This window comes from Pelobates fuscus, chromosome 1, assembly GCF_036172605.1.
Source record: "Pelobates fuscus isolate aPelFus1 chromosome 1, aPelFus1.pri, whole genome shotgun sequence".
Taxonomy (NCBI): Eukaryota; Metazoa; Chordata; class Amphibia; order Anura; family Pelobatidae; genus Pelobates; species Pelobates fuscus.
Genome location: NC_086317.1, coordinates 278,038,108 through 278,057,409, shown reverse-complemented (window position 1 = coordinate 278,057,409; position 19,302 = coordinate 278,038,108). Strand labels below are relative to the sequence as shown.

At 38.5% G+C, this 19,302-nt stretch overlaps 1 protein-coding gene across 5 annotated transcripts in view; it reads left to right on the top strand.

Moving 5' to 3' along the window:
• Positions 1 to 19,302, top strand: part of GTF2I (general transcription factor IIi) — an 82,411-nt gene that overhangs the window by 28,390 nt on the left and 34,719 nt on the right. For 3 of the 5 annotated variants that reach the window (XM_063457402.1, XM_063457404.1, XM_063457403.1), the window contains exons 10-15: positions 4,591 to 4,644; positions 11,399 to 11,461; positions 13,195 to 13,278; positions 15,410 to 15,475; positions 16,442 to 16,625; positions 17,936 to 17,994. In XM_063457402.1, coding sequence (XP_063313472.1) covers positions 4,591 to 4,644; positions 11,399 to 11,461; positions 13,195 to 13,278; positions 15,410 to 15,475; positions 16,442 to 16,625; positions 17,936 to 17,994 — 510 coding nt within the window. The remainder of the gene's footprint in view (positions 1 to 4,590; positions 4,645 to 11,398; positions 11,462 to 13,194; positions 13,279 to 15,409; positions 15,476 to 16,441; positions 16,626 to 17,935; positions 17,995 to 19,302) is intronic. The other 2 variants (XM_063457406.1, XM_063457405.1) reach the window with 2 other exon arrangements.

Here is a 19,302-nt window from a genome sequence, read left to right as displayed (position 1 = left end):
CAAAAATGCTTGAGCCAACTGCCCCTTTTTACCTGGCAATAAACTGGAAACCCAGCTTGCAGCAACTGGATCCACAGTGGTACAAAAACCAGCCGCTAGGAATTCATTCAATCGAGACAATATTAAAAACTATGGTTCAAAGAGCTGGCATCCACACAGAGCGCCGAATCACTAACCACAGCGCCACAAAGCTCTTGCTTCAGAAGCTGCAAGAGCCAGATATATCTACAATAAATATACACAACGGGCTTGCTGACTATTGTAAGAGAAGCACACAGCACCACACTGAGGAATTTTCTAGACTGAAAGCACAGCACAATATTTCCAGCAGTCCTGGATCGACTGCACAGGGCAGTATACCAGGAACCTTGTTTAATAATTCTCAGAACGGTAGGCCTAGAGTTTCCCTGTTTACCGGAAATAGAGCTCTGAGAAGCCAGGTTATGCCACTCAGCCCACTTCACATACTTCTTGACAGTGGTCATGTAGCTCCAAACCATGTCCTTGCCAACCTTGGTGAGCTATGCACTACAAGTGAGTAGAATTAAGGGATTACAGAATGCTTTCTGGAGACAAGACACAACCAAAAAAAAGAAAAAAAACACTCATTTTTTCCCCTCTCAGGTGCAATCACTTGTAGTGCAAAGAAAAGTAAGTGTGTTGCTTCAGAATACAACTGACTAAAGCCCTTATGTTAAATCACCAGAAGCCAAGTCTTTTTGATTTCTTTCTGTTTGGGATTGTGATACCTGATGACACCAATAAAGTCAAAAACTATCTTTTAGTTACTCGTTATTGTGTTTACTGTACATTGAATACAGCAACCATTTCGATGACGAGGGAAGAATTTTCTGATTCAATGTAACATTTTTCTATCCATAAAGGCTACAGTATTTTCCATATACAAGTAGTATATAAATGGAAGTTGGGAATGGACCATACTATACTATTTTAATGCCTGTTATAAATATCATGCTGTGCATTTATTTATAGAGCCCAACTAAACATATTTATTATGATGATGCTATAGATATCATATTATGATGATGCTCAGATATCATAGTTGCAATTTTACCAGATTATGTATGTATTTATTAACCGCCATCATAGTTCTATTCTATATGGATAAGCAGTTATTTATGTTTTTTTAAGCTGTGCTTAATTCTGTATGTTTGTATTTGCTTTTTTATTACACAGCCATGTTACACTGCTGCTGCCCAACCCATGTTTTCCATATTGAGGGTTAATAAGTGGGAAAAATACCCCTCTCTGTCCTATTAAATATTTTAGCTGAAGCAGCAAGGTGAATTGTTAGTGTAGGACTCAGCTAAGCAGTTTTCCTTGACATGGCAGGTGAACTTACACTATAATAGCATTGGAGTGATACTAAAATACCTCTATTTATTTAAATGTGCATAGGGATTTGGGATTATTATTATTGCCATTTATATATAGTGCACAAGTAACTTTTTTTTTATGCCCTGGAGTAGTGGGAGTTTGAGCGCAGGGCTTAATTTTGTATGTTGGTTTTATTTTATGAAAAAAGTGCAATGCGAAACAATTTTGACTTCAATATGTATCTTTTAGAACAAATGTTCCTAACCCAGTCCTCAAGTACCCCCAAACAGTCCAGGATTTAGGGATTACCCAGTTGTGCCTAAGGTGTTTTTAGAAAGAAAAATAAACCGGGCAATCCCCTAATCTTGGACTGGTAGGGAGTACATCAGGTACTGGGTTGTGAACCCCTGCGTTATAAGATCACACTGATCTTGGGTGATATAGCTCTTTTGACATTATTGTTTTTAAAAGGGCAGTACATTAAAATGAATATTGTTTTATACATATATCGTTAATTTCAAAAGTTCACAATGTGCTTCTGGAACACTTTAATCCACCGTCTGTTATAGAACTGCAACTCCCATGCTTCATTGCCAGGCATCTGTAGGACACAACTTCTGTGGACATTATAATGTAACCTGATCAAACCGTTTTTTTTACAACTGCTTATAATGCCAGTGACCTATGATCTTGTTTGTGACTCAAACACCTATCCATACAATCTGGTAGACCAAAACATATGGTGTATTTGTATGCTACCTTTTGTGATGCTTTCTTATATATGCACCTATCTTGTTGTCCAAGACTGTGATAAGAAGATTATACTTGAGTGCAGTCCAACTTGTGTAATTCTTGATATAATTTCCTCGCTTTATTACCCTTTTGTTAAACAGTTTCGTGTTTTTTTTTTTAATTTCTTTTATTTCAAAATCAGATTATTAAAGACAAACTGTATTTATTGCAATGTTGAGCTTGTACATGCCAGGCTTTATTTTATTATTTTTCAATGTTGTGGTACAGTGCTACTTCATGGATCTGCATTTTTCAATGGCAGAAAAAGAACCCAAATGTATCTCTTCATTAATGAGGAAAATGTCTGTAACTTGCTTTACCGGTTAGCTTTGGAATGAAGAATGTTTGTCAGTAGAAAAACACATGTTATGTTTTGCTCTGCTCCTACATTAACATGTAATTAAACAAGGCTTCCAAAGCAATTGAAAATACTTAGTCTAAGAAGGTTTACTTTTTCGTCTAAAAATAAAATACATTTGGATTGTGTTTAGGGATGGATTCATTGATAAAATGTGCATTACTTCTCAAAAGTAAAGCAAGTATCAACTTGATAACCCTAATGTAGTAAAACTGTTCTTGTTGTACACCACATGCTAACAGAGAGAAGTCTACTGAGAACTACAACTGAAATAAAAGAATTGTGTATCCAGTATGTGATTTTTCTTTTTTTGAACTGTCTCAGTCATATCTGTTCTTGTATAGACAAAGGTGTTTGAGTTCAAGCAAATGATATCTTGCGTTGCATTGATTTTTAAACAAAATCTTGGTTGTATTTTTATTGCAGGTTTTAATTATTATTGCCATGTATATTATACTTTGGATCAGAGCAGGATTAACAATAAGACGACCATAGGCAGCTACCTAGGGTTCTGATTAAATAGGGTCTCCGGACTCCGAAACCATGAATTTGCTTGGCCACATTTGCTAACCCTACGTGAGGAAATAAGGAGGGGGGCAGACTGAAAGCCTTACTATGATCCTGAATCTGGGGACACTATAGTCACCAGAACAACTGCAGCTTAATGTAGTTGTTCTGGTGTCTACTGCCTGTCCCTGCAGGCCTTTTAATGTAAACACTGCCTTTTTTAAATTGAGATTTCTGTGTCAGTGCTGCATAGTGTGCAGCACTGATATTTAGCATCTCTACACTCTGCATGATTCATTGCATCTCCAAGAGGATATGTGATTGGCGCCCCGAACATTGGCTCCATGAAAACATTGGATTGGCTGAGATCATCAAATTTAATGATATCAGCCAAGAAGAAGGAGAAGGGGCAGTACCAGCCACAAGATCTGCGCAACGCTGGAAAAAAAGGTGAAGGAGGGAGGGCGGGGTCCTAAATAGCTATTTAAACCTATAGTGTTGGGAATACGTTTGTATTCCTGACACTATAGTGTTCCTTTTATCCTTTTCTGCTAATTATGCGATCTCATAGGGATACTATAGTCACCAGAACAACTACAGCTTAATCTGGTTGTTCTGGTGTGCATAAGATATCTTTCAGAGAAAAGGCAGTTTTTACATTACTGTCTTGGAACACCTCTAGGGGCAGTCGCTCAAAATGTCCACTAGAGGTGCTTCCTTGATCGTGCAGCACTGACTTTCAGCATCACTACGCTGGATGATCCCCATGTAGATGCATTGATTCATTGCATCTCTATGAGGAGATGCTGGATGGCGCCGCACAGTGTTTTCCGCACAATATCCTCCCATTTCTTTGCTTTGAGATTGTTCAATTTTGATGATCTCCGCCAAGGAGGCGTAATGCCGCGGAGCAAGCCGCGACGAGACTGGTGCAATGTTGGAATAAATGTGAGTGAAATCACCTTTTACTTCTCTAACAGGGGGAACGGGCACCAAAACGACAGCTATACAGCTGTACATGTTTGTATTCCTTACACTGTGGTGATCCTTTAACCTTACATTTGTGCTTTGGTCCAGAAAAAAATGTCTGTTGATCTCTTCGTTCAGATCACACATTTAGTACAATTCATTGTGCATTACTATTAACTTTTGATTTTGCACAACAAAAGACAATACCACTTTTAATATTTTTTTAATTATTATTGGCCTTAGTCGCTATATGCCATGAATGTAAAAATTGCAATTGGCAAAAAAAGGCCAGGTTAAGATGATTGTACATATGCTCAACGCAATAGTTAGTCTGCATGCTATATATTTTTTTAAGGATTTCTTAACTTCTTCTTGATGAATAGGATAACCAACTGTGAAAGCATCATGAAAACTGGCACAGTATAGGTGGTCCTGAATGAACTAACTTAAGATGTTGTAGGCATTTACTGCTTATAGTCCGTTGCATTGTCAAGTGTGCATAGAGGCACACTTATGTAGATCTTGTTTCCTGAGGATCAGAAACTGTTAATATGTCTCAGTTTTACTAATAAGTTAGTTGAGGTATCATTTGCATATTACTAAATTTTGGTTTCTTCTGTTTAAAGGATACGGTTTTGTTGAAGAGTCCAGTGAAGGAGCTGAAATGGACCACGTTGAAGGTTAGTGTATTTTTTGTGGGGATTTGCATTAGAGGCAGCTGTGATAATAAAGTATAATTAGATAAATCCATGCCAATATAATAATTAGATTTGTGTATGCAAACACTATGCAATCAAATTTCGTGCCATTTTTATACGAAGAACAATGTTTAGTAAAAAATTCTAAAAGAGGCACAGTTAGCGGAACATTTAAATAATTTCCCTGGTGATTACTTAAAATATGTCCCATAATTACACTTAATAAATTACCTATTTCTTTAAAATAGCTTTGCTGTTGCATTAATTATTATGGAAAGTATGAAGGGTGTTTTTCCAGGTGTAAAAAATTGTGAAATATAAATACCGTATATACTCGAGTATAAGCCGAGTTTTTCAGCCCATTTTTTGGGCTGAAAAACCCCAACTCGGCTTATACTCGAGTCAGAGTCTGTATTATGGCAATTTGCATTGCCATAATACAGACTGGGGGGAGAGGGGGGCTGGCAGAGCTGTACTTACCTTTCCTGCAGCTCCTGTCAGCTCTCTCCTCCTCCGCGCCGTCCGTTCAGCACCTCGGTCAGCTCCCAGTGTAAGTCTCGCGAGAGCCGCGGCTCTCGCGAGATTTACACTGGGAGCTGACAGAAGAGCAGAACGGACGGCACAGAGGAGGAGAGAGCTGACAGGAGCTGCAGGACAGGTAAGTACAGCTCTGACAGCCCCCCTCTCCCCCCCACTGAACTGCCACTGGACCACCAGGAAAGGAGAGCCCCCCTCCCTGCCATATATCAAGCAGGGAGGGGGGACAAAAAAAAAATATATAAATAAAATAATAAAAAAAAAAATTAATAATAAAAAAAAAGGGGTATAAGGACCACCATGGGAGGGGGGGGGGGGGGTATAAGGACCACTATGGGAGGGAGGGGGTGGGTTAAGGACCACTATGGGATGGAGGGTGGTATAAGGACCGCTATGGGAGGGAGGGGGGGTATAAGGACCACTATGGGAGGGAGGGGGGGGGGGGGTAAGGACCACTATGGGAGGGAGGGGGGGATAAGGACCACTATGGGAGGGAGGGGGGGGTATAAGGACCACTATGGGAGGGAGGGAGGGGGGTATAAGGACCACTATGGGAGGGAGGGGGTGGGTTAAGGACCACTATGGGAGGGAGGGGGGTATAAGGACCGCTATGGGAGGGAGGGGGGGTATAAGGACCACTATGGGAGGGAGGGGGGGGGGGTAAGGACCACTATGGGAGGGAGGGGGGGTATAAGGACCACTATGGGAGGGAGGGGGGTATAAGGACCACTATGGGAGGGAGGGGGGTATAAGGACCACTATGGGAGGGAGGGGGTGGGTTAAGGACCACTATGGGAGGGAGGGGGGTATAAGGACCGCTATGGGAGGGAGGGGGGGTATAAGGACCACTATGGGAGGGAGGGGGGGGGGGTAAGGACCACTATGGGAGGGAGGGGGGGATAAGGACCACTATGGGAGGGAGGGGGGGATAAAGACCACTATGGGAGGGAGGGGGGGTATAAGGACCACTATGGGAGGGATGGGGGGGATAAGGACCACTATGGGAGGGAGGGGGGTATAAGGACCACTATGGGAGGGAGGGGGGATAAGGACCACTATGGGAGGGAGGGGGGGGATAAGGACCACTATTGGAGGGAGGGGGGTATAAGGACCACTATGGGAGGGAGGGGGGTATAAGGACCACTATGGGAGGGGGTGGGATAAGGACCACTATGGGAGGGAGGGGGGGTATAAGGACCATTATGGGAGGGAGGGGGGGGTATATGGACCACTATGGGAGGGATGGGGGGGGATAAGGAACACTATGGGAGGGAGAAGGGGGATAAGGACCACTATGAGAGGGAGGGGGTGGGATAAGGACCACTATGGGAGGGGAGGGGGAAGTAAGGACCACTAGGGGAGGGGAGGGTAAGGACCACTAGGGGGGGGTGAGTCAGGACCACTGGGGGGGGGGAGTGAAGGAACACGGGGGTGGGGAGGTAAGGACCACTGAGGGAGGAGGAGGGGAAGTCAGGACATATGGGGGGGGAGGGGGCGGCAAATTTTTTTTTGCCTACGGCGGCAAATATCCTTGCACTGGCCCTGCACACACTGCATTCACACACTGCATTCATGCACACACACACTGCATTCATGCACACACACACTGCACTCATACACACACTGCATTCATACACACACGCTGCACTCATACACACACACATACGCACACACTGCATTCATTATACACACACTTTAATAAATATTCAATTAATATATTTTTTTTAGGATCTAATTTTATTTAGAAATTTACCAGTAGCTGCTGCATTTCCCACCCTAGTCTTATACTCGAGTCAATAAGTTTTCCCAGTTTTTTGGGATAAAATTTAGGGGCCTCGGCTTATATTCGGGTCGGCTTATACTCGAGTATATACGGTAGACAAAATTAATGTCATTAAAACAGAATAATGGGGAAAACATACTATAAACAAAATCTCCTATCATAATTAAGGAGACTGATGCTAGAGGGTCTGTGAAATAGACAACATAAAAGTCATTCTAAAACAATATGATCAGCTTCAACATTAAAACCTATTACAAGTGAACTGAATAAAATTGATCATATTGTTACAATGGCACCTGCCAAGGGGTGGGATATATTAGATAGCAAGTGAACAGTCAGTTGATTGCTAGGCAACTGGGTCAGAGCATCTCCAAAATGGCAAGTCTTGTGGGGTGTTCCCGGTATGCAGTGGTTAGTACCTTTCAAAAGTTGTGCAGGGAAGGACAGTCAGTGAACCTGCGTCAGGGTCATGGGTGCCCAAGTGTCATTGACTATTAAGTTTTATTCACATACTTAAGCGCACCACTGAATCTGGTACAAAAAATTCTGGCTTTGATGTGATTTTTGGAGAATTGCACATTACAGTGTGGTAGCAGCTAAGAGATTAATTTTTTTTTTTGTACTGTCAATCGACATAACACTTGCACTTCAATAAGTGCTCATATACATCAACTGTGTTTTCCAACATTCCTGTATATCTAAGGTATGACTGTCAGAAAGTATAAAGAACGGAAGTCCCATCAATCAAATAGTAGCCCCTGCAGGACAATATCCATATGTGATATACCAGATGTCTCATTGGTTATACTCTGTACGATTCCACAGCAAAGTAATAAATCATACAGTCAAAAAATAATGCATAAATCTTTTCAAACATAAAAAAAAAATAAAAATATATATATATACAAAAATCTGTGCACAAAAACATAAAATATCCAAGAAAAAATGACAGATGAATCCTGGGCTGCACTCTTCGGAAACGGCGTCCCTTCGATGGCCCTGGTTAATAAAAACAACAAATATTCTTAAATAGGCTAGCACTCCCGCCAAAATAAACATCCCACCGTTCTCCTTGCGTACCACGTGATGACATCATATCGGGTACGGTAGCCTAGGATGTACAAACGCAAATTGTACAATTACATGTTGTTGTTTTTTTTTTTAACTGTATAAATAATTACGCATGTGTCTGTGTGTACACATGCATATATTCTAAATACAAACACACTAAAGGGTAAGTAATTCCATATTGCCATCTTTGCACTTTCATGTATGGATGAATACATTTGTTTACATTTTCCTATTTTTGCTTTAACCTTATCAGTAGACCTGGATATATAGTTGTTCAAAGTTAAAATGACATTTGGAAAATAATGCAAAAAAAATAAATAATAATAATTCACTGCAAATAGTAGTTGATTTTGTAGAAACACTACTGATAAATATTTGAAAGGGAGGCTATTTAACAACCCTTCCCTTCCGGCGTCATTAAAAAGATGTAACACTACCCTTTATTTCACTGCCCTGCAGGTCTCTTTTGACGATCTCAACCAATCCAATGCCTTCCCATGGGAAAGCATTGGGAGGCTCTTGCACATGCGTGGCAAAACACCGCTCTGTGCCAATCAGCATCTCCTCAGCTTTGAATAAATGCATCTTTGTGGGGAACATTCAGCACGTCCATGCAGTTGTGAAGCACTGATCCGGGAAGCACATCTAGTGGCTGTCTGAGTGACTGCTACTAGAGGTGTTATTAGGCAGTAATGTAAACACTGAAAAGGCAGTGTTTGCATTTAAAAGCTGTAGTTGTTCTGGTGACTATAGTGTCCCTTTAATTTTCGAGACACAGTAGAAAAGTCCATTACAATAGAACATGCATTGAAAAGAAATCTAAATTAAAAATGTATTCATGAAAGCAAAAGAAATGTATGGATTATTAATAGCGCTTATCATATAAACACATAATAACTTGGAGCCCAACAGTGTTACCGTGCATACTAGAAAATGAAGAGCATTATAAATCTTATTGCATATTGGACGGTATTTTTTCCCCTAGTTTGCATGTACAAGAATGTGATGTAAAGGGTGGTTTTAATTTTGAGTTGATATTAGAATATAAAGTTCCTAGTAATGGATTGCTATATTTACATTTTTTTCAACTACAGAGCATCTTAAAATTAAGTCTTGACAATTTTATGTGCATTTAGGCAGCCTGTTCTCTCTTGTTTTCAAACACTTTCTGCGATCCTTATACATAGCATTTGGGCTGGTGAGACCAGATTACGATATACTGTTACCAAAATGGTGGCTTGCAACCATACCAAGCACTGACGTTCGTGCAAAACAATGTGTGGATATAAACCACATCAAGCATCTCTACTGTTTCTCAACATATTACCCATTTTATGCCAATATCACTAGGTGAAAACTGAAATGAAAGCTCCGTAGAGGGCTTGAAATACAGTCATACAAAAATGCAGCCATATCCAAGGGTTGTGGCTTTCTTGGAGCCAGTATGACATTTTATATTCAAATATATTGGTTTTATTAAAACACTTCTGAAAACGGAACTCACAAATGGTAGAACAGCTTAGAATTTTATGTACTGTCTGCTTTTGGTTTCTGTTTTATATTTATAATAATTATTGAGCCTCCTATGTGTGACTTACAATATACAGTATTATGACCTATCTCTGAAGATCCTTTTTTTCCCCCTCACTTGTAAAATGCTAAAAATAGAGCAATCATGTTAGAGTAAATGTAAACAATAACTACTTAGTGCTAAGAATGGTATTGAATTTATTACTATTTCTTTGCACACAAAAATATATATTTCCATACGGTTATTAGATGGTATTTATCTAGCTACACATTTTTTTTTTGAGTTTTACTGTCTCAGTTCTTTGCTGTAGTTTGATTTGTGTTCCTCAAGAAAAGAACGTGATGTAATGCACGCTGCTTGCTGTTGGTAATATAGATTATTTCAAAAGAATGAAGGAATTATCATTCTTTTCCAAATAATTGAACTAGTGCTTTGAACTAGTGCTTTATCTTAACTTCTTCTTTGTATTTTTTCTCCTGTGTAGGATTTTAATTTCTTCTTTTCCTAATCTTGAATACTCTGCCCTGTATAAAATAGTTTGAAAAAACAATTTGAAGGGTTTGACCAATTCGATTCCATAATTATTGATGTGATTGTAATAATTGCCCTTCGAAGTTCACTTTTTCTCTATCAGAGCAAGAGGTTTGACATTTGGGTTCCCCGTTATCCCACAGTGTAGCCCCTCCTCACCGATTTTCTTTTCTACTTTAAATTTGTCTAGCTGAGGATAAAATGAATTGGAAGATAAGTGTTCACTCACAGACTTTATATCAATAATATTGAACATGATTTGACTGAGTCAATATCCCTGCAATTACCCTACAGTGCTCCATGAAGTAAAAATCTGAATTTACCCCCAAAATACATTAGGCTGAAACTAGTTTATTTTAGTCAAACAGGATACTCCATACCTATAAAAGACTTCAGGAATTGGCACTTTACATGGCAGAAACCCTTCCCTGCCTGTAAATCTGAAAGCGAGGGAAGTTTTCTTCCTCTTCCGTTAGCTCTATGGAGCTAATGCAAACGGCAGGTGCGCTGTGCTAGCGCACACTCGTGTATTCCCCTTATCAATGAGCTGTATCATAGCTCCTTGAGAAGCATTCAATAGTTGTGTGCTCACTCCTGGCTCCAGCACAGAGGCTTCTCAGTGAGACACAGACTGAAAGCTTACAAAGGCTGTAGATAAAAGATCTGCATCTTTTGCAATATGTGGGTTGTTTTTTTCGTTTTGTTTGTTTTTTATATACACCTAAGTTGTATATGAAGAAGACAGGCAGAAAAAAAAAGTATGCATTTTTTTCATTGGCAGTATATCTTTTAAATTATTAAAAATAAATAAATGGAGTGTTACTTTAACCCCTTAAGGACACAGGACATGTGTGACATGTCATGATTCCCTTTTATTCCAGAAGTATGGTCCTTAAGGGGTTAATATAGTAGGCAGGTCCAGGAGTACATCAGTAGATTAAACAACTTATTGTTAAGATGGGAAATACTCAACATATTCTTCTCCGTATACTATATTATTTGGAGCAATGACAATATCATACTTACAGTAATGATAAATTATTCTAAAATACATAATAAGTGTCAATGCCAAGATTTTTTTTCACAATATTAGATATATAACTATATCTTAATGTGTGATTGGCTATTTTTGACTGTAATTGAGTATGGAGCTGCACACATTTTTGGTACAGAGAAGCCCACAAGTAGGATACTTGAAGACCAATCTAAGGAGTTGTCATTTTTCAATAAAGGCAAAATAAGTAGTGTTATTTGGGCTGCTTCTTCTTCTTTCTTCTTCTAAGATTCAACGCTACAAGCGCCTTCTGAAACAAGTGAGGACCCTGAAGTTGAGGTCACCATAGAAGGTCAGTTTTATAAACTAAAATGGAAAAAAAGGCGAGAAACCATTCCATTTAACCCCTTCAGTACCCAAATCTAGTATAAAAGTTTTTTTTTATTTTCATGTATTATACAGTATAATATCTAATCCACAAAGTCTCTCACCCTCATTAATACATTAAGTTATGTTTAACCAGGCTATATAGGAACACATTTCTTTGTCAGAAGCCACTAGTCACAGATATAATGCCTGCAAATTTGTTGAAGTGTAAGTTCAGCTCCTGCTTCAGAACAGTAAAGTAACTTTCAATGGGATATATTATTCCTACTTTCAGGGAAGGGAGGAGTGAATGGACCATTTCATTGTCAGTATGAGTTAACTGTTTTTACTGTATGCGGGCATTATGTTAAATTGTGGACATTCTTTTTACATTCTGTTTCAAGTTTTAGTGGGCTGTACTGCCTAGTAATGAGTTCAGGGTCCTTGCAAAGATCTATAAGCAAAGTATTTGACTATTTTGATGTATCTATTTTGTCACATGTACTCTATGTGAGAATAATGGAAGTTTTGCTTTTATAATAACATTTCAGACCCTGTGTGAAATATTGCTAGATAAAGGACACTGTATACTTTCCAGAGCTATTCATTTCCCAAATATTTTTTATAAAGGATGAATGAATAAGTGAAAAAATCTAATTGTGTAAGATTTATGTAATTTACATTTTTTTTTTTTGTCTGCAAACTATCTCTACAAAACATTGCTGTGTTATGGTATGCTTATATGCTAGCTAGGCATCCCTTCCTTCACATCAATGTTATGCTGATATTTTTTCCAATCAAAATTTTTCGGTAATGAAGGGGTTAAATAATATAGCAATACTTCTTTATTTCACATGCATGCTAAATGCAGCTGCACTGTTAGTGATCGTTGTAACAAAGTCAGTGATCAGTGCATGTGATATGTATTTGTGCGAACTCTAAAGATGATTTGTCACTTCTGCTTATATAAATCGAAATGATTGTCAACTGAAGACTGCTATGATGGGTATGAATAAAACAGTCTGTCCCCCCACACATTGCATATCTAAGCGTAAAGACACTGCATAGATAACCACGAACCATTTTGTGCAGGTTTAAGCCTGCTTGCTTTGCAAATTAGATATCTTGATTTGTTTTCGGCTATAGGGACGATATATTTGATACTTTTTAGCTTTTGCTACCCGAAGAGAAGTATTCTGCTTAGAGATACTTTAAAAAAAATATTGGAGCTCAAAAATATTTTTATTTTGAATTAATGTATTGAGTTTAGTGCATTTTGTTTTGTACAGAGGAATCATCTGACTGTATTATGCAGTTGTCTACTAGCAGTGGAGTTACACAGTGTAAGGCAACAAGGGGTACTAGGGAATAAAGTGAGAGGACCATAAACAATTGAATATATGGTCACATATCTTCACTACTGCTTGGATGACCACAGCCAGAATATAAATTGTTGTAATCATATGTTTATGTAGCAGGAATCAAAAAGAGGGCTCATTATGGAAGTGAGCCAAGTACAACCGATTTTACAAAGGAGTAGTTGTTTGTAGACACAGGTTGTTCAGTGTGGGCTTGTTTGCATTTTTATATTGGAATATTGTCTTGATCCCAGCCAATCACATTGCTATGAAATGATTAGTTGGAAGGATATATAAATGCTAATAATGGTTGTTTGCATCATTTTCTAAAAGTCAATTCTGTTGTTCTTTTGTGCCCCAGAAGATGATTACTCGCCACCACATAAGAAGAAGATCATTGATCAGTCAACACAATGCAAAAGAAAAGCACGAGAGTTTAACTTTGGTAAGTATATTCATTGACTTCTATAGACGCAATGTTTAGATTTATTTAATTGTTGTGTCCTAAAGGAACATTTCAGATACATGAAGCCCTTCAGCTTGCTGCAACTCCTTGCTTGTCTCGATCCGGGCTCTTTTATTAACTGGGGGAGGGGGGGGGAGAATGTTATTATCAATTATATAGCACCAACATATTAAACAGTGCTTTACAATTATAAAATATCGGACAACAAGTAATGTTACATGTAGAATATAACCGAGACAAGCGGTGAAAAAGGCCATGCACAAATGAGCTTACAATCTGTGAGTAGATATTGGCACATTTATAACTGGGTGCAAAACACCTCTTTGACTGTCACACAGATCGTTGGGGAAGTTTTCTTCTGCTTCGGTTAGCTTTACAGAGCATCCAGAAGTGTCTTGCGCACTGCCTTTCCAAGCTCTCAATGAGGTGTGTTACAGATTAATGTAAAATAGCACATGCTCGGGGGGCTCCAGCGCAGAGGGCTTTCAATGAGAACACTCTGATTGGTCAATTCCATGGTCTGTAGCTGCAATTATTATTATTTTTTTTTTATTATTTATAAAGCGCCAGCAAATTCCATCAAAGGGGAAAGACACAGGTCTCTAGCTGCTGCTATCTGGTATATACAGTTTTTTTTCATTTTTTTACTCCGTAAAGAAGATTTACTGATACAAGTGGCCGTGTCATTGTTGCTAATTTTCCTCTAGTTCCAGATATTTGCAAGTGCAGTATTTAACTAATTCAGTATGACTGAAGTTTTGGTGTAGAGCAGAGGTTTTTTTTTTTTTTGGAACCCTTTGACATAGTGTACCAAAATTGTGGAACACCTTTGCCCCCCCCCCAAAAAAAATAAAAACATTGTGCGCTTTTTAATTAACAGTGCACTATGTTTTCTTTTTTGGTGTGTGTGTATATCTGCATATAGTAAGCAGATTGTAGTAGTTAGGAGCAGGTGCAGGAGTTGGTGTTTGTATATAATTTTATCATTTTAATACAGGGGTGTGTTTGTATGTAATGTTTGCATTTGTGTGCAATAGTGTGTTTGGATGTTTTGTTGGATTTTAAATGCGGATGTGTGTGAGTGAAGGGTGTGTTAGAGTGTTTGTATATAATTTTGGAGTTGTTCAGGAGTGTCTTTGTATGTCATGTTTGTGTTTGCAGGGGTGTGTTTTCGGGTTGTGTTGGTGTTTGATTTCTGGGATGTCTGCACATACACAGCCACATACATACTTACACAGATATACATACACATTAACAAACAAACACACTGACATACACACACTCAGATACACACATGGACAGATATACAAACAAGATACACTGACACAGATACACATACACACAGACACACACACACACACACACACACTGGCACATACTCAGATACACACTGACATACAGATACACACACTGGCAGATGGATACACTAACACATAAATAAATACACACACTGACACACAGATACACAATGGCACATACACTCAAATACACCACACACAAGTCATAATGTTTAAATTTTGCAGCCACCCTCTTATCTTTTTCTGCGGGAGTGGCATGCTTGGAGTGCTGCTTGCTGCTGGTGTGTGGAGTCTACAGCAGCTCCCTCCCGCTACTGCCTCTCTCCATTTGGCTGGTGCTCTCCAAGTCTGGGAGGAAGTGACAGGCTATCACTTCCTCCCAGCATCCGATACTACAGGGGCCCGATTACGGTCTTAAAAGCACCTGACTAGGCCCCTGTTCAGTGATACCGGTCGGATGGCTCTAAGTGCTTGGGCCATCCAATGGGCAAAGCGCCGCAGAACACCAATTGGGAAACGCTGTTGTAGAGGATTGTAGTGTTATAAATACCCATCAGGTAATGCCAGCCACCTTATAACTGAAATTATGGTGGGAACATCGAGTGCTTTATTTATATAAATAAATATTATGTGAAGCTGTATTTTTATATACCTTCAAAAAAAAAACATGCAGAAAAAATAGATGACTGTTTTCTTTGTAGGTACATATACTAAACAATAAAATAAAAAAAATCAATGGAGTGTTTCTTTAAGAGGCATTGGTCTAACTACATTATCGATGTATCTCTATTTTGTGTTATTTTCCTTTGCAGATAAGTGGAATGAACGAATTACAGAACTAAGGAAACAAGTGGAGGCATTGTTTGAGAGAAAATATGGTATGAATGAATAAACTGTAAATCATTTACTTCTCTGGTGTCTCTGAGAGGGCCACCGTGGCCCACTCATGATGTAGTATGTAGTAGACATGTGCACAAATGCTTTCGTCTGGTACAAACAAATCAAATTATTTCAGTTCTAAGTCAAAACTAATTGATCCATCCGGTATTCACCTGCAGAGTTTTATTTAATGAATTCGACCCCATAAGTATATCCCGGGCAGATTGCTTTACATGTGTGTAGATTTTTTTTGGACCAGCAGAAATGCATTTTTTGCGCAAGTCTAGTATGCAGATGCCTGTGTGATAATGCAGAGCATCAAGTAAGATAGACACAAGGGAATAATGACAGGGTCAAACAAAAACTCATATATCTTTGCTTCCTTGTAATCACTGTGACATTTATTTAATGATGAGATTTTTATTTTCTTTCTCCCTGAGTTCGCCCACAATGACTGCACCATCAAAATAATAGTTATAAAAATAATTGTGCTGATAGAACATTCGCAGGTTTGGGTGGCAAACTAGGAAGTCTTTCATTGAGAGCTGAGTGCAAGTATTGGCTATACTTATGCCTAACTCAATTTCTCTGCTACCTTTTAGTAGAAGTTTTTTTTTTTTTTTTTTTTGCTTTTTGTAATCTTCATTTTGTTTTACAATTAAACAGAATTCATCTGTATAGATAAATAAAATTTAATAAAGTGAAACTGGTTTAGTAAATTCAGTTATCTGATGTCTCTTGGTTCTCTTGTATGCTGTTTAAGGCATTTACAATACCCATTCTCAAACAGGTTTTTATCAGTGGGGCATCTTGTGTTGATTTGAGAACAATAGTTTAGGACAATCTGTTTGCTACTCCAGCTTTTTGATTCGTTTTCATTTTTTACTGTAACTTTAAGAAATCAGTTTTATTATGTGTAATGTTTGTATCTCATTGTTGTTGTTTTTTTTATTTTTTTTCCTTAGCCTTAGCTATAAATACCACAGATTCCGTATCAATTCCATATCACCTCTTCCAATCCTATACAGAAGATTTATACGTGGAAGGACTCCCAGAAGGAATTCCTTTTAGGAGACCTTCGACTTATGGAATTCCACGCCTCGAAAGGATACTGTTAGCCAAGGAACGAATACGATTTGTGATCAAAAAGTGAATCCTTTTTTAATTTTTTTTTTTTTTTTTAGTAGCTTTGTTTTGGGGTTGGGGGGGAGCGTACAGTTGGATACAGGTCTTAAGTGCAATGGGATCAAATGGGAATGGTGTTCGCACTGTTCCCTCTGCTGGTTCTAACTGCCAGATTGGTACTTGCATCTTTGTGCTTTGGAAGAGAATGAATCAAGGTTTCCCCAACTCACTTATCATTCTCTCTTTACGCTCTTGCTACACAGTGCTGTGGAACCTTTCAGTAACATTATGCTGGGGAAAACAACTGATGATATAGCTCGGAGCTGTCCACACAGCAAAGCACAATGTGAGGGAGCAGAGAAAGAGGGAGAATAGACTTAACCCCTTAAGGACCAAACTTCTGGAATAAAAGGGAATCATGACATGTCACACATGTCATGTGTCCTTAAGGGGTTAATCCACTGGGGTTCTTTCCTTTTTCTGATAGGAAAATTGCATACATAAGCGCTTCATGCTTGGCAAACCATTCTTTAATTGCAAAATTGGTTCAGTGACCCATTTCAAAAGTAGTCACTTAAAGGATTACTCCTAAGCATATGATACCTTGGCACCTTTTCCCAGTAATGGGGCAAACTGTTTTGCAATGCAATGGTTTGCCCTCCCACCAGGCGTAGATACTTCTGTAATGGAGCTGCAGAAGTCGTTAGAAATCCTGCCATCTATTCACTGGCTGAATTGCTCTCAGACAATAAATGAGTGTCTGTGCACAGAATATGCACAGCATTGACATTAGTGAGTTACACCTCTGGCAGGTAGTCCAAATTTCATACTGAAATATTGTACATGCAAGATCCTTGCATCATGACCACTTCAAAATACTGAATTGGTCTTTGTTCTTGGAGAAATTCTTTCAACAACAGTTTAATTATATGAATCAACACGACATACTTTAACTCTTAAAATAATGTTTGACCTTGGATTACAATTCTTCTTTATTACTTTCCCTACAAAGTTTACTAAATGAATTGCTTTATGGGGAAAGTGAAAGTGTATAGTTATCCAGGATTAGCATACTTAATGGTTCCGAAGATAAACTAAGGTGTGTTGGATGCTGCAAGTGCATGATCCACCCTTGGAAGTAGTGTAGAAAAATAAATCATTTGCGTGCAGTTTGAGTTTCAATTTTGAAAAAATAGATGACAGTTACTGAATTTGTACAAAATATGTGTGCCAAATATTGTAAGCATGTTTAAATATGTTGTTATCATGGCAGCTGTTTAAATGTAATGATGAATGTAACTTTTTTTCCTTTCCTTTCATTTTTCTACTCAAAGACCTGAGGTTTTGACTTCTGCAAGAGAACCCTTACTCATTGAAAAACAAAACACAGGAGGTATGTAACAAGTATGAACACAAACCTATGTGCATAGACTGGATACATTTGTGAAGTACTACAAAATCCCGCAACAATAATACAAAAATCCATATACAAAGCTATGTACAATACACTGTAATAACACACAGCTTCGCACTTACAGTAACTTTGACACTAGAGTCTAGTCCCAAACAATTTATTTGCTTGTTTATACTGACACATGCCTTTTACTGTTTCACTTTGTAGGTTTTTAGAAATGCCATACCCAGTCTTGTATGTCCAGTTCTTTAAATGATGCTCTGTCTTCTTACGTGTTACTTTTCCACCTTTCTCTTTAACCTTCTATATATTATATCTACATGCATATGGTGTGCTTACACATAAATAACAAACAAATCTGGTAAGCGACATTTGTTCACTTATTATCCTGCATTGTATAGGTAAATAATAAATAAATACAGAATTAACAAAACGGTCAAAATGTCATCATTTAAATGGGCAATCACAATCTAAGCAGTGCGCTGTATAGATAATCCATCATCAAGCATACTCCTTTTTAACATTCCGTCATTATGTGCTAATTCCCACACATTACTTTGGCCTTGAACATTGCCCTTTCCAGGATGTAGCTTAGCTAGTTATTTGTATATTCGTATGTTTTGTAGCGTTTGAACTGCTAGACCTGTTTAACCCAGCAGGTGTAAAAAGTGTAAATTGGTGACTGTTTTAGCAGATCTTAAAGCGGTGTGTACTTAAATACAGTTCTGCTTAAAGCTGGGGTTCCTGAGAGTTCTAGTTCAGTTATGAGCTTTCTGCTTATAAAAGTAGTGAGCTATACTGCAACTGTCCAGAAGGCTTTACTGTGCTTTCTGATGACATATAAAACTTTGTTATTGGACACTGCAAGTTAGGAGGGACAAAAGGGACCTTTGCACAAGTACATGAACCCGCAGGAAAGGAGAAACATAGAAACATAGAATGTGATGGCAGACCCATCTAGTCTGCCCAATTTTCTAAATACTTTAATTAGTCCCTGGCCTTATCTTATAGCTAGGATAGCCTTATGCCTATCCCACGCATGCTTAAAGGGACACTATAGTCACCTGAACAACTTTTGCTTAATGAAGCAGTTTTGGTTTATAGAACATGCCCCTGCAGCCTCACTGCTCAATCCTCTGCCATTTAGGAGTTAAATCCCTTTGTTTATGAACCCTAGTCACATCTCCCTGCATGTGACTTGCACAGCCTTCCATAAACACTTCCTGTAAAGAGAGCCCTATTTAGGCTTTCTTTATTTCAAGTTCTGTTTAATTAAGATTTTCTTAT